Raw genomic sequence first — 16126 nt, 5'->3', positions numbered from 1 at the left:
CGGGGCCCTGCAATTGTCACTACATAAATGTGGGGATTATTCTCTAGGTCAGGGGTCTTCAACGTTTTTCAGGCCAAGGACCCCCAAACTGATAGAGATGGAGCAGGGACCCCCTACTATATATATATTGTATAAAACTGTGTTTTATATTAAACTGGAGGAGTGCAGGAGGCTTTGAGGGACAGGTCCAGGCTAGTCTAACTCTGTGAGTGAACCGGTGTCCAGTTTGAGAGAGCTCCTGTGTGTCGCTGAATGTGTGCATTTCTGACTGAAAGATAACATCTTCTGCCTCCATTTATCCATTCTCTACAATATGTTGGATTCATGTTAATGTGCATTTAAAGACATTTAAATTTGTGGGGAAAAAAAATTGGGGGGAAAAATTAATAGTAATAAAAAATAAATATGAAAAATTGTCTAATCAACCAAATATTTCACGGACCCCCTGCAGTACCTCCGCGGACCCCCTAGGAGTCGCGGACCCCCTGTTGAAGACCACTGCTCTAGGTCAATGGCAGAAAAGAAAAGAAAACAAACAAAAAAAAAGATTTCCACTGCAGAAAATTACATGACTTTTTCCTCACAATCATCTGTTTATATTAATAGAATAAGAAATATTTTTCCATCTTTGGGTGCCAAATAGTTTATTAAATGAAATCATCTGAAAGGTCAAAAGAGAAAATCTTTTTTTGGAAGAACCGATAACAACTAATAGAGATCTACAACCAGCTACACTCTGCAAGTTTATTTGTCAGTCTCACAAGTCAGAAATGTTAGAAACCACACGTCTAAGACAAATTTAATTTACAGTTGCAGTTCCCCACTGTGGCCACTGGAAGGCAGCGAACACTCGTGTCTCATTATTCTTATTTAGATTTTCAGAGGAGACACAATAACATAACAAATACTTTTGATTAAAAAATGAGAGCAAAAAAAACCCTGTGTTTTTCTAATATGACCACTATCTCCAGTCACTGAGTATGTGAATGAAGGCAGACCAATATTTGGAAAGGCATTCATTATTTCTGGATTAGTTGCTGTAATGCAGTGCACAGTGCAGGAGTTTTAGGAAATGTCATGACAGTCTACAGAATTTTCCGGGTAATATGCCGCATAACATAACTTTTAGCCCAATAATCATTGAGCATGCACTGGAGTTGCTTTGAATGGCCACTAGAGGGGGCTGTTTGGTTAATCACAGCAAAGAAATTGAACAACCAAGGAAAGCAGAACCAAAGTGCCTGTAACCAATGGATACATTATTTTCTATTGGTTATTCATTATTCAAGATATTTATCAGGTACAATCACTAATTACACGTTGATAGACACTTCAAATGCCCTTATATCAGCGTATAATTACATAATATTGTGTTGTCATGGAACATGTGTTCATACATTGGTTATGAATAAACATCTAGAATGTTTAGAAATTAATCTTAATTGCATTGGGTCAGTTGGGAGCCCCAATGAAGCCTAAAATAGTTTTAGGACCAGTGCTTTGCTCAAGGGCAACGACAGGAGAATTTCTAACACGTATGCCTCTTGTAGGAGTAGACAATGGCAAAACCAGATGCAGAACATAAAGCAAAAGAACCAAACTCCACTCAGAAAGCCTGCAGTCATCCTTTGTAGTCCCCGGACAATCTGTGACGGCAAACACTGATCTCTGCTTCTATTATTCCATTAATTTCTATTTCTGTTCCCACATCATTCTCACATCTCCACCTGCTGAGGTCAATACAAACACCCTGGCAGGCTATTGGTTTCACCTGTCACATTGTATTAATCCACCAGGAACAAAGCAGGAAGTTATTGTAGGCCATTTGGACGCAACTCCGTCTCTCGTTGCCTCTTTATTTCTCCTTTTTGTCTTGACCTCTGGTTTTCCCACAATTGTTCACAGCAGGAAACTCGGGCTGTCTGAATATGAAGCAGCTTGACCATCTGTAAGCAAACACACAAAGCTATCACGCACACACTCACGCATACACACCACAAGATCAGTGCCATGGGCGGTTGGTGAGAAGGTTTTTATATATTATTTGAACATGTAATTGAATTTTGTAGAAATATAAAGAACATAAAAGTACCCTAAACATTAACGTTGTCCTCGGGTCAAAATGACCCGCAGCTGTGTTCAACCAAGTTCTATTTTATTTTCATATTTTTTGGCTGTGAGGGTTTCTTTAAAGAATGATGACCAATGATCCCAAAAAATATAAAAATATAGAAATAAAATAGAACTTGGTTGAACACAGCTGCGGGTCATTTTGACCCGAGGACAACAGAAGGGTTAAGTGGATATTCCACCAATTGAATAATACAGCTACTAATAATAACAGGCACACACAGGCGATACTGTAGGTACACATTATACACAGCCACTCTTGCATGTATTGTGGTAGAATCATGAAGCACCTGCTTGTGCAGAGAAATGAAAACTTTGATGGTGTTAGGTTTGTGGTAACGATTGTGAAAAACAATACAGCGGTAAAACAAAGCTGCAAAAGAAGCAGGATATGAATTGAAGAGGGAAAAAATGATTGAAAATGTGTTTTTTCCTGGTTCATTTGTAGTCAGATGATGACACGTTTTCATTGTTTTGGTGATTTACACAGTGTTCACATTCATACTGGGTGAACAGAATAGGACTCCCAGCCCTTTGTATACACAATCCCTCAGTTTTAGGACACAAGACACTTGTGTTTCACATAAAGACTATTCTGACAACCAAGAAGTATTTTCAGGCCAAACATCAGTTTCTTCATGACAGACAGAGTCAGTAAGTCGATTTCAGCCGGGCACTAAAAAAATAAGTTAAATGGTAGCGTTGCAGGCAAGGTCAAGCATGAACAGGGAGGATGAAGAGTCTCTTCTGGCAAAGAACTGGAACAATTTATGGGGGAAAAAAATTAACTAATATGGGTTGAATTACACCCAAGTACAACCTGAAAGATAGCACTTAAAGCTCATATTTGTCATTCAATTTGAATGAAAAGGCTTGACAACTATGCAAAACAAAAAACAAAAACAACAAATTAATCCCCTCATTTTCATCCTTTTGACATTTTCAAGCAAATCCAAGTTGGATTTTAAACAGTAAAGGACCATTTCATCCATCAGCTCATCTAAAGATTTCAAATTCAAAATCACCAAATGTGGAGATACATGGTTTTCACTGGACAGAAAAGATGTGAAAAGTAATAAAGCTGGCAGAAAAATGTAGAAAGTAGAAAGTACAATATTTGCCCCTGAAATGTGAAGTGGAAGTATAAAGTTGCATCAAGTGAAAATGGTCAAGTAAAGTACAAATACCTTGAATTTAGAAAGCTCGAAAGGAAATGGCGTTCCACTAATTTAGAAGAATTTCACCTGGCCTGAAAGGATAGTCTAATATTATATAAGAAAGCTCTTCATAAGGCCAGGACTTGATATTATTCATCATTAATAGAGGACTGCAAGAACAACCCCAGGTTTCTTTTCAGCACTGTCGCCAGGCTGACAAAGAGTCACAGTTCTGTTGAGCCCTCTATTCCTTCAGCTCTCAGCATTAATGACTTCATCAACTTCTTTATCAATAAAATTCTCACTATTAGGGAGAGAATCGGGCCAACCCTTCCTGCCACCGTCACTGACATCGCGTTAAGCACAGCAGCCATGAAAGCAACTGTAGGACCAGATGTATACTTGGAAAATGTCTCTCCTGTTGAGCTCTCTGAGTTAACTACAGTTATTTCTTCATCTGGATCCTCTCGCTGTCTGATAGAACCCATCCCAACTAAACTTTTTAAGGAGGTCTTCCCTTTAATTAATACTTCCATATTAGATCAGATCAACCTATCTATTGTAACCGGCTATGTACGCTTTTAAAGTGGCTGTAATTAAACCTTTACTTAAAAAGCTGACTCTTGATCAGCTGTTTCAGGAAACTACAGACCAATTTACAACCTGATGTTTATTTCTAAAATCCTTGAAAAAGTTGTTTCAAATCAACTTTTTGATCATTTACAAAGGAATGATTTGTTTGAAGATGTTCAGTCAGGTTTTAGAGTTCATCATAGCACAGAAACAGCTCTGGTGAAAGTTACTAACGACCTTTTGTTAGCCTCAGATAATGGACTCATCTCTGTACTTGTTCTTCTGGACCTCAGTGCTGCTTTTGATACGATTGATCACACAATCTTATTACAGAGATTAGAAGATGTTACGAGGATTAAAGGAATTGCATTGACTGGTTCAAATCCTACTTATCAGATAGATTCCAGTTTGTCCATGTCAACAATGAATCTTCCAGACAAACAAGAGTTAGTTATGGAGTTCCACAAGGCTCAGTGTTGGGCCCAATACTTTTTTACTTTGTACATGCTTCCATTAGGAGATGTCATCAGGAAGCACTGCACAAACTTCCATTGTTATGCAGATGACACTCAGCTATATCTTTCTATAAAACCAAATGAAACTAAATCAGTTAGTAAAACTTGAAGCCTGTCTAAAAGACATAAAGGCCTGGATGACCAAAAACTTCCTGCTTCTAAATTCAGACAAAACGGAAGTTATTGTACTTGGACCGAAACACCAGGGGACACGGTGTGAGATCATGTCATTCATCCAGGATTCAGAGGTCATGAATGTCAAAATTTCATAGCAATTCACAGCTGCAGTATTTCAGTCTGTACAACAATGATGGATAAACCCAAAGATGTTGTAATGCTAAAGACATGCCACAAAAATTAAAGCAATTTTATGAATAATACTATATTTGGTCTGTTTTTCCTGCATCTTTTCAAACCATTTTTATTCTTTGTTTTAGTACTTTTATTAGTAAGAACAAGACTAAGGACTGTAGATGTGCTAAAACAGATGACTGAGACTCAAAAGTTAAACAAATCTATACTGAAGTCATTTGTTTCCTTCATAAGAGCTAACAACATGCCTCTGCTATATCTGTTTATTTGTGAATGAGGATCAGCTCTCTGAAACCTTCAGTGTGACTGATTCTCTTTGTAACAGCTCTCTGAGTCGCCGAGTGCAGAGCTGCTCGCCTCTTTGATTGTTTTAACTCCTTGTTTTTCCTAAAATGAGCTGCAGGAAGTCCTTCCTGTTTTGAATACACTATGAATAGAAGTGCATGTTGTGTATGTGTGAGTATGTTTGTGTGCGTTGGTGTGTATATGTGTTGGATGGAGATGTGTGTGTGTGTGTGTGTGTGTGTGTGTGTGTGTGTGTGTGTGTGTGTGTGTGTGTGTGTGTGTGTGTGTGTGTGTGTGTGTGTGACTTGTATGAAAAGGTACCAGGTAAGTGTTTTCTGTATATTTCTCTACAAACATTTCTATACATCAGCCTGTACGAGCCACATCAGGAAGTGCTGTTCGACTTGAGTGACTCACTGTCACAGAGTCAAACCTTCACTGTGGTGCTGGCTGACTTACTGTACTGTATTTTTCTTCTGTGTCTCTCTCATAACCTCTCTTCCTCATCCTCTTCATCCTTCTCATCCTCACTCCAGGAAACAGGACACAGTAAACTTCCAGCTTCTGTTTCTCTCACTTCCAAGTGGAAGTAAAGCACGTGGGAAGCACTTATATCTGTGTATGTGTGTGTGTGTGTGTGTGTGTGAGTGCATTAAAGTACTGGAAAAAAGTGGACCTCCTGACTCCTACATGCTTCCTTGTTTCTCACGTAGAAGAGTCAAACTGTTTATATCATCACCATAAATCTAACCTGCAACCCCAAAACAAACAAACAAACACACACACACACACACACACACACACACACACACACACACACACACACACACACACACACACACACACACACACACACACACACACACACACACGGACACGGACTCTGATACACCTGGCTATCACACGTCACATCTAAAAAGTTTCAATTTTGGAAAGGAACTGTACCGTGTTCATACTGTGGATCAGTGAGTTCAGCTGTCACACAGATGAGTGATAAGGAATCAGAATGAAGCGAGACGAGCTGATGATTAATGCGATTAGAAGCACACATCCCGTCACATACTGGGAATCAGTAGCTCTGCTCCCAAAACACCAAACTTAACGTAGAGTATTTCCAATCAGGAATTCAACTATTGACCAACAATTAAGACCAAATACATTTCAGGCTTGTTGTTCTCTCTATTCAATCGTTCCTGTCTCTTTTTAAAGTGTCTTTTATGATAAACAAATACCTTCATCTCCCATGTCATTATTTACCTTTGTATTTGTGTAGTTGGGGATTTTAATATCTACCTGAGAATGAGAGCTGTTTAGTGAGGCGTTAGATGTGGTTGAGGGACTGTTTCAGTCAGGAAACAAAAAAGATTAAAAAATAAATAAATTAAAAAAAAGCCACGTTCACAAATAGGAGTATTTTGCATATTTTATTACAAACATGTAGGCCAACAAAACATCAACACAGCAACAGAACAACCTTATTTACAAGAAGACCAGTCATGGGCCAGCAGACTGCTCCTTACTTTATCAGACACTTTGTTTGAACTTCCTCACACACCCCCACACACATATATATGCATATATATATATATATATATATATATATATATATATATATATATATATATATATATATGCATATATATCCATTATATACAGTATACACACACCCCCAGCACAAGCAAACACTAGCTGGAATGTAAACTGGAGGACTCGGACTCGGTGGTCGTGGAGGCCCCCGGGCGTCTTCGAGGTAAAATCTTCAAACTGGAGGCCCGGCTCAGATTGAGGGCTCTGCGGGCCGAACTCTTGAACCCGGCCCCCAGGAAGGCGTACAGCAGCGGGTTCAGGCAGCAGTGAGCGAACGCCATGGGCTCGGCCACGGACAGCCAGACACCTAATGCAGCCTCCAGCCTGCAGCTGCGGGGCAGGACCTCCAGGCGCAGCAAAGTGTCCACAGAGATGCCCACTCCGTAGGGGAGCCAGCACACGAAGAAGCAGAGCACCAAGGCGATGGTGGTCCGCACCGCCCGCCGCTTCTGCCTCTGGCCGCCCAGTGGACCTCGGGTCAGCCGGGTGACAATGATGCAGTAACACACCAGGAGAACCAGGCCGGGGATCAGCAGACCCACCAGGACCAGCTGAAGGTGGAAGACTGCGACCCAGAGAGGAGCACTGTCTGCTGGGTAGAACCGCTGGCACAGAGTGGAGCCTTCTCCTCCCTCCTGAGTTCGGGCGAAGATCAAGTCTGGGACTGCCAGGAGGCCAGCGGGCAACCAGGCACCTGCAGAGAAAAGAAGATATAAATAAGTGAGGGACTGGAATAGGAGACAGAAACATCAGCAGAGGCCCGAGCAATCTTTGATACTCACCTATATACACCAGTCTGTGAGCCAGCAGCTGCCTCAGCCCGCCGGTGTTGGTGTCTGTGGCTCGGACCACCGCCAGGTAGCGGTCCAGGCTGATGAATGCCAGGATGAGCACGCTGCCGTACAGGTTGACCGTGTAGATGACGTGCACGCCGATGCAGGTGGCTGCTCCGAAGCGCCAGTCGGTCAGAGCTGCGTCCACGGCCCAGAAAGGCAGCGCCAGGACGAAGAGGAGGTCAGCAGCCGAGAGATGGAGGCGGTACCGGTCTGTGAGGCTGCATTTGGACCTGTAGACAAAGTGAACATCCAATTTCAATTCCTTTTCTCACCCTTCCTTTCAATTCAAGCTTTAACTCCTCCACCTCCTCGCGTCCGCTCACCTGCGCTGGCAGCCCAGCACCACCACGACCAGGCCGTTTCCGGTGATGCCCAGGGTGAAGATGAAGGCGTAGACCACAGGCAAGAAGACCTGCTGCAGCTCAGCCGTCATCACGTGCTCCACATTGCACGGCTCCTCCAGGTCCACTCCCAGTTCTCCAGAACCAGACCCGGATCCTGTGTAATTGACGTCGTAGTCCAAGAAGATGTGCTGGAGACAGATGACAGGATGATGAAGGAAAAGGATTTGACAGATTTATGAAGTCAGATAAAAGTTCCAGACAGTTCTTACCTCATAGTACGACATGACGGAGACAGACGCTCTCCTTTCTCAGCAGAGTGGAGCGGAGATTTCTGTCTGCAGGGGTTTTATAGTTGTGTTCATGCTCCTCCCCGAAAACACTCCAACACATCTGTGCTGAAACGTTTTTCCTGTTTTCGAGGTGTCAGGTGCTGATAGTGGATCTATCACAGGATGCTGTGGTGCTCTGTGTGTGTGTTTGAATTGTTTTAGCCCTGAGACCTCTGGTTTGTGATAATCAGGACCTATTGGCAATAGGAAAGATGACAATCAGACAATAAATAATGTGTGTGTGTGTGTCTCCAAACTCCATGCTCGGTTAAATTAGGACAACAGCAGGAGTAACAGCTGCCACCGCAGTGTGAACACACTCGTCTGATTTACGTCACTGTCTTATGTGATGCATACCCGCGTGAGAAGGAGACACAGAGACGTATTGGAGAACAGGAGGGAGAGATTCTGCAAATGAATGTGAGATGATGGTTATCAGCCCTCCTCTGATCACTTCTGTTCAACACACTACTGGAAGAACTTTCACTGTCGCTGAAGCGCGAGGCTGCAACATCAGTGCGTCACCTTTCTGAGAGAAAAATAAAAGGGTTGTTACAACACTTGATGTGAGCAGGAACGCAGCCTGGAGCCTGGAGTGTGCCAGCGGAGTTAATAGTAACTTTTACATTCAGTTAATTGATTGACTAGTTTGAAAAAAGTTAATTAATTTAAAGTTAAATATCAGTAATGCATTACGAACTGAAAAAAATGACAGTAAAATGTCAATAATTTCCTGAGTATTAAAAATATATTTCATCATCTAAAGACTGAAAAATAAAAAATAAAGTGTTTAATGGCCTTGTTCCCCCCCCTGAATTTCACATGTTTGATATAAATCTAATTAAGTTGTAAACTGATCAATTAATCAATAAACTCCCTCCATGTCTCTCGTCCTTGTGTGATACAGACTCTGTCAGCAGACACATTTCCTGATGTGGCAGCTCAAACTGTAAATCCCCATCCTCCTCCAATACACTAATCCAAGAAGTAAACAGTAACCAAACTCCAAAACAAACAAACTCAGAAAAAAAACCCGGTTAAAAGTGTCATGACTGAATCCCCGGCCTGCTTATCTGCATCTCACTCTCCCCACCCTTCCTCAACATTCAGCACTATCAGCGTAAAAATCTCCAAAAAACAACACTGCTGTGGAAAACTGCTGTTTTTAGAAAAGACTCATGTCTGCTTTTTGCTCAACACCATGTTCCTGATCACTTGGTAATCCTGCACTGAATGTTTTCACAGACTGTGCAGCTTTAAGACATTTAGGAGCCACACAGGTGTAAGTAATTACATCAATTAAAACCTGCCTTACATGCAGCTGTACCAAGTGCAGGACTCTGGTCATGTCATCATCGTTACACCTGCAGTGACAACAATGCAGGCTTGCATCACTCAGCTCACTCCTTCATGTTTTTTTAAATCCAGATTAAAAACATGACTCTTTGCATGTGCCTGTGATTGAGCTCCCTCTCAATTTTTAACCCCATTGCACTTTACAGTTAAGTAGACCTCCTGTCTCTGCTGGTGGGGTGCTGACGTCTCAGGCTTAAAATTATCTTTTTAATCCGTTGTATGCACTTTGTATTCTCTTTGATATTCCTATCTCTTAATGACTTCCTTCTTAATTCCTATTTTATCAACTGTGCTCTGTTGTCTTAATCATAGTCATTGTATCTTCCATCCATCCATCCATTATCTATACCCGCTTTATCCTGAACAGGGTTGAGCCTATCCCAGCTCACTGGTTGAAGGCAGGGTTCACCCTGGACAGGTCCCAAGTCCATCACAGGGCCTCATTGTAGCTTATCTTTATATATTACTTATTTTTGCTTTAACCTCTGTGAAGCACACTGAACTGCCCATGTGTACGAAATATGCTGTAGGAAATATAATTGCTTGCGTGCATGACCTATATGTATCTATGTATGTCACTGCATTACCCATACAACCCTTACATGAGCACTCCCTATGATGTGTGTGCTCTTTGTACCCGAGGTCTTCACATTGTAACACTGCTCTGAGCTACAGAGTATTTTTGTATGCTCCCATTATGAAAACAAGTAGCACCACCATGTGGGCTTTTAGAAAAACACAGCCCACAACCTGTAAGCAGTACTACAACTTTCAGGAAGAGTTAAAAATAAGCTAATATCTCTACCATGTTTTCAGAGAGTGGCTCCTGGCCACGACCTGCCATCAGCAAACACACACCATATATAGTATACTGTTTTTATACTGATAGTATATAGTATAGAGTATACTGTTTTTATACTGATAGTATATAGTATAGATTGTACTGTTTTTATACTGATAGTATATAATATAGAGTAAACTGTTTTTATACTGATAGTATATAGTAAACTGTTTTTATACTAATAGTATATAGTAAACTGTTTTTATACTGATAGTATATAGTATAGAGTAAACTGTTTTTATACTGATAGTATATAGTAAACTGTTTTTATACTGATAGTATATAGTAAACTGTTTTTATACTGATAGTGTATAGTATATAGTAAACTGTTTTTATACTGATAGTATATAGTATAGAGTATACTGTTTTTATACTGATAGTATATAGTATATAGTAAACTGTTTTTATACTGATAGTATATAGTATAAACTGTTTTTATACTGATAGTATATAGTATAGAGTAAACTGTTTTTATACTGATAGTATATAGTATTCTGTTTTTATACTGATAGTATATAGTATATAGTAAACTGTTTTTATACTGATAGTATATAGTATAGAGTAAACTGTTTTTATACTGATAGTATATAGTATTCTGTTTTTATACTGATAGTATATAGTATAGAGTATACTGTTTTTATACTGATAGTATATAGTATAGAGTAAACTGTTTTTATACTGATAGTATATAGTATTCTGTTTTTATACTGATAGTATATAGTATATAGTAAACTGTTTTTATACTGATAGTATATAGTATAGAGTAAACTGTTTTTATACTGATAGTATATAGTATTCTGTTTTTATACTGATAGTATATAGTAAACTGTTTTTATACTGATAGTATATAGTATAGAGTAAACTGTTTTTATACTGATAGTATATAGTATAGAGTAAACTGTTTTTATACTGATAGTATATAGTAAACTGTTTTTATACTGATAGTATATAGTATAGAGCAAACTGTTTTTATACTGATAGTATATAGTATAGATTATACTGTTTTTATACTGATAGTATATAGTATTCTGTTTTTGCCTTTTTGTAGATCATGTGGAAGACATAGACATCCAGTCGTTTTTTGAAACTTTCCCAGATCTATTTATGAGCATCCTTTCTCTGTGCACTGTGTCATCGACGGCCCACTCAAACATGGAGGTTGTCTGAAATCCCTCCTCATTCACTCCTCCCGACACAACGGACACTTCGCTCTGTCGTGAGCAGTAAACTGAGATTTCAGACCCTACATCATCACTTTGAGTCCTCATCGAAAGCTGCCGAGACATGCGACCGACACCGTTGCATTTCTGAATGGCAGCACAGTAGAGTACACGCTGCTTTAATGTCACAGTAGACTACACATTGGTTACATTTTCACACTCGGGCACTAAAATAGAAAACTACAAATTTGAGTAAATAGGGAGTGATTTTGGACACAGAAAGGGTGTTTGTTTTCTGCTGTGAGAACGCTCTCCATTTCCTGGTTGCACTGCATTGTGGGACAACAGTCTACATTTTTAGTGTTCTTTATTTGAGTGTGAAGATATTTTATACTCATAAGCTGCTTCGACTGAGGTGTGTTATGGAGCTGGGGCGCAGCTACAGAGTGATAATCTGATTGTGCTGCAATTATCAAAAGGCAAAGAGTAAATTCAATGTAAATAACAAAACACATTTATTCAGTTTTCCTGTTGTGTGAAACTTTAAACACTATTTTAAAATTTAACAAACAAAAAAAATGACAGCGTGCGACAGCAACTGAACCCGGTGACTAAACTCAAGGAAATAACAGAAGAGCAGCCGGGCCGAACAACACTGAAGACCAACGAAACATCACGAGTAAAAGCTGCTTCACTGACTGAAGCCTCAAGCTGGAGCGGTTAGTTTAAAGAGAACTTCGGAGTCACCCTGCTAACGTGTTTCTCTGACGACCACGCTGCTGTTGCCCCTCAGCTGGGCGAGCAAGTCTCTGAATCCCATCGTCTTCCTCGACGCCCTCGGCCGGGGCGGGGCCTCTCTTTGCTTGGTGGTTTCCAGGGTTACCGAGGAGGGAACCAACTCAGTTTTCAGATCCGTGTCCGCTTGATCTTCGCCGTCTTGATCACCGCCGGCCTCGAAACTGTGCTGGCCGCTGTGAAAGCTGAGCGTGTCATCGTCCGTGCAGCTGACGTGGTGGCTGTCGGTGTGGAGATGCTGTTGCTTGGCAACACGGGAGCCCCGAGAATCTCCTCCCGTTCTCTTCCTCCTGTTCTTCTTCCTCTCCGTTTTCGCCGGCGCTCCGACGCGTCGTCGCAGGTTCCTGACGCAAAAACGAGCACGAGTCATTTTACATGAAAAACGGGCGCACCGATCCGAACTGCGCGTCGCGCGCGCAATCGCATTTACCTCTGGAGGAAAGCGTGCGGCCTCGCGCAGGCTGACGATCCCCCCGCCGCTGCACACGGCTCGAACCGTACGCGGCTCAACATCTTCCTGACGAAACAAGAGCATGCGCAGCTGTAATCAGCTGAGAGAGCAAGTGGACTGGAATAACAGTGTTGAAGCCACAAACGCGATTCGCACCTGCTTGCTTTGGGCCGCCGTCCCGGTGTCCACTTCTTGACGAGGGCCCACTGGTCACATGTCAGGGACTTGGGATCTGAGGAACACAAGTTGTTACAGGGAGTTGGAGTGAATGTAGTGCTTTTCACGTGGCTATATTTCAACTTGGAAACGTTTCTACTGTCTCACGTCTTATTTCTTGTAAAAGTTGTGAAAAAACAAACACACACATTAGTGTTATGCACAAATATCTGAACACTTTCTCTGTAGATATGGTCACTGTAAACAATCTTTTTATGATTCTGTCCTTGTTTTATTTTATATATTCTATCTTGAAAATAAGATTGTGACAACAACAGATCCGGTCTTATATTTTTTTGGGGGGCTGCATCCACTCAATAAGGTTATGACGCTAATCAGAGTTTTATGGTGACGTCATGTCAATAACAGCAAAAAAAACAACAACAACGTGGATCCGTCTATTGCTGAGTAGACATACAGTGGTGTGAAACCTAGAAGTTAGAAGATTGGTTCTTGTTCATACCATGAAATATAATCCTGCCAGCAAAAACTAGCTGAAAATATAATTTTCTACAGTAGATTTAGGATGTCCAAAAAAATATGTTGACAGATTTTCCCATTTTATTTGGATGCAGCTGCTTGATAGGATGGTTCACACAAAATGAGGATAACTTCAGGAATGTGTGTTATTCATGACTCATAGCGCTGAAACAATCAGAGCAGCGCTCATTAAAGGAGAATAACTGAAGAATTACAATGAAAACATTCATCTTTTCTCGCTGCAGCAGTGACCCCATTTCTCCTGCCAGACAAAACATTATTATTCATGTTGCTCGTACAAAGAAGGAGTTCACTCACCATTGTCCAGCAGTCTGTTTTTGATTGGTGCTTTTATCCTCTTTGCCCTCTGATAGAGCCTCCGACAGGACGGGCACAGGTCCTGAGCAGGCCTCTGTTTCTGGGGGGTGACATCATGCGGGAGGACACAATCAGAAGCTCGGCCGCTGCAGAGTGAGCCGCCGCCGTCGTCGTCCGACTCGTCCAGTGCGCTATCAGGCACCCGCACAGACTCTCCGTGGTCCTTCTGGGCGCCACGCTCAGCTTCATGAGCGCTGTTGATGATGTCGAGGATGTCGCGCTGCTCCCCCTGATCCGCGTCACCGGGTTCGGCCCTCCTCAGCGATGCCGTCGGCCTCTGACCTTTCCCTTTACGCCGGGTGACCTCTTCATTTGGCAGGACACTCCTCTGGGGGCTCTGCTTGGAGGCCTTCGGCAGTCTGGAGGCACGTCGGCGATACATGGATCTTTTCCACTTCACACAATACTCATAGGACCTGTGACAGAGAGCACCAGGGGACCCGTCAGGACACGGCAGATGTAAAGTGCACTGCAATCGGCATGTGGTCATTAAGGCGCACGACTGTATTTGATTTCACTATTTAACAGAGGCTGAAAACGTTCCCTTTCGTCTTACCTGTAACATTTTACTTTAATGGACAACGAATGAATGAATGAATCCAATCCATCCGCATCATACCTGCAAAATAGAAAGACAACAAATCTCCTTGGACAAATAATCAAAACAACAACAAAAAAAACACCACAGAATTATAAATCTGATCTCGTGTATCTCCGGTTTGTTGTGAGGTGACCTTTCAGTTGTTACTGCAGACACTGAACTGAACATGACCAGTGCTCATCTCTCCATGTTGTGGACGTCCGGTGGACACGTGACTAAACTGACAGCGCTGCCTGATTTGTTGCGTCATCAACAAATGATCCAATTAAACGTCCCTTTACGCACAAACATAAACATGTCGGATCGAGATCAACTCGTATCAAATCTCCAGCCGTTGTCGGTCTGAGGCCCTGAGCTTCCCCCGAAGCCCAAACTGTTGTTTAGCTCATTTTAGCATCCCGGCTAAGCGAACCGGAGTCCAGGTGAACCCGGACGTCCCGAGGACGGACATCGGAGCAGAGCTCGCGCCTCGTTACGCATCGCAGCTCGTCTTTAAACTTACTTCCTCCCTATTCCGTCACATGTTACGTGATCCGACATGTTCCTGATCGGTTTTGACTCGACACCTGACTGTGAAAGATCTCCCTGCTTACGTGTTCACATATTGGCTCGCGGGCTTCAGTGACTCGTGTCGCGGGGCTCGAGGACAACCTACCTGGAGGTGCGCGAGGCGGTGCACGGTGTTTTGTCCCGAGCGTGTTGCTTCTTCTTTTAATGTTTTGGGAGAAAAAAAAAAAAAAAAAAAAAAAAAAAAAGTAAAAAAAAAAAGAAATGGCGCCACCAACTGGAAAAGGGTCTGAATGGTGGGAAGTCACAACTAAACAAAACAAACTAAAAGCCTCAATTCGCAGGTATTATTTTCTTCCACCTGTTGTGTGACTCCGTCTTATTGTCTTAACTCCTTACAGTTTTGAACAAGTCTTTTTTTTTCATAACAGTAAATACAATATTCGCTGCCTGCTCTTCGGGTTTTCTTTGCATCTGGTAGTTTGTGGTAATTTGATGAAACACAGCTTTCTCTCTGAACACTATGCGAGCACACCTTTGTCTCGGGACCTATTTTGATACGTCTAATTGTACGTGCAATTAACAAAGTTGACCATGAATTTGGTTTCTCATCTTTTAGTACAGGTTCAGGGTGGACAACTGAACACCTGTGCTTTTTAATCTAAGTCTAAATGTCTGCCTGTGAAAACTAAAATAATTATATAGGCCTATATTCCAGTTTGTTTTTATGGGTGATGTGCCTGAACTTTTATTGTATGCCAGTACAATATCAATAAAGGAAATTATTCTATTCTGATGGTGGTTTTAAGGGCTCATTTTGACACAGGACACATTTACAAGACAGGGGCTAAAAATAACATGACGATGCATCACGGGAACCAGCTGCTGTTGTGCAAATTCACACAAACAAATCAAAGAATCAGAAAACAACAATCTCGTGGCCGCTCTGCTACTACAGAGCCTTCACACGTTTTACCATACTGGATGAAATGATCAGGAGAAACAGGGTTGATTGTGGGTTAAAATACCATCAGGTTTTCTCCCCCAGTTTCACCTCTCAGTGGAGAATAATGGGATTAATAAAGTGCACATAAACGCTGTGTCTGCAAAATCCCTGACATTTTGTGGTGGAAATTCTCGGCGGGCCTAGATGCTCTGGTCCCTTCACATTATTTGCAGTCATCGTAATCATACGCAGAGTCTTTGAAGTCTGATGCAATGTAAGTTTATTGAAAATCAAGGTCTCAATAAGCCGAGTGTTCTCGCGAGGCAG

General features: G+C 41.7%; 2 protein-coding genes across 4 annotated transcripts; both read right to left on the bottom strand.

Annotated features, from left to right (window-relative positions):
• Positions 1-6391: 6391 nt before the first annotated feature.
• Positions 6392-10208, bottom strand: LOC138207307 (C-X-C chemokine receptor type 4-like). The gene is made up of 4 exons (XM_069164447.1): positions 8009-10208; positions 7719-7927; positions 7342-7625; positions 6392-7253 (listed from the first exon to the last, which is right to left on the bottom strand). Exons 1-4 carry the CDS (start codon positions 8021-8023, stop codon positions 6658-6660), a joined length of 1104 nt encoding a protein of 367 aa, XP_069020548.1. The 5' UTR covers positions 8024-10208; the 3' UTR covers positions 6392-6657.
• A 1708-nt stretch (positions 10209-11916) lies between these two features.
• Positions 11917-15079, bottom strand: LOC138207305 (uncharacterized). Of its 3 annotated transcripts, none has more exons than XM_069164446.1 (6): positions 15002-15079; positions 14302-14364; positions 13686-14161; positions 12828-12903; positions 12651-12737; positions 11917-12564 (listed from the first exon to the last, which is right to left on the bottom strand). In XM_069164446.1, the coding sequence occupies exons 3-6, from the start codon at positions 14125-14127 to the stop codon at positions 12177-12179; spliced, it is 993 nt and encodes a 330-aa protein (XP_069020547.1). In that variant the 5' UTR covers positions 14128-14161; positions 14302-14364; positions 15002-15079; the 3' UTR covers positions 11917-12176. The 3 variants fall into 3 exon arrangements, with proteins under 3 accessions (XP_069020547.1, XP_069020546.1, XP_069020545.1); XM_069164445.1 differs by lacking the exon at positions 15002-15079 and adding an exon at positions 14480-14931; XM_069164444.1 differs by lacking the exon at positions 15002-15079 and adding an exon at positions 14849-14901.
• Positions 15080-16126: the final 1047 nt, after the last annotated feature.

The sequence above is a fragment of the Embiotoca jacksoni genome, unplaced genomic scaffold, assembly GCF_022577435.1.
Source record: "Embiotoca jacksoni isolate LCO1_2020_lvr unplaced genomic scaffold, fEmbJac1.0.p SCAF_31, whole genome shotgun sequence".
Classification (NCBI taxonomy): Eukaryota; Metazoa; Chordata; class Actinopteri; family Embiotocidae; genus Embiotoca; species Embiotoca jacksoni.
The sequence above is the reverse complement of the archived record's forward strand: the minus strand, read 5'-3'. Positions and strand labels throughout refer to the sequence as shown.

Coding starts and splice junctions, on each gene's coding strand:
- LOC138207307 (XM_069164447.1), bottom strand. Junction 7,626..7,718: donor GTGCTGGGCTGCCAGCGCAG/GTGAGCGGACGC, acceptor CTTTGTCTACAG/GTCCAAATGCAGCCTCACAG. Junction 7,254..7,341: donor TCACAGACTGGTGTATATAG/GTGAGTATCAAA, acceptor TTTTCTCTGCAG/GTGCCTGGTTGCCCGCTGGC.
- LOC138207305 (XM_069164444.1), bottom strand. CDS start 14,886: ATGTCGGATCACGTAACATGTGACGGAATAGGGAGGAA. Junction 14,162..14,301: donor ATTAAAGTAAAATGTTACAG/GTAAGACGAAAG, acceptor TCTCTGTCACAG/GTCCTATGAGTATTGTGTGA. Junction 12,565..12,650: donor CCGCACGCTTTCCTCCAGAG/GTAAATGCGATT, acceptor TTTTTGCGTCAG/GAACCTGCGACGACGCGTCG.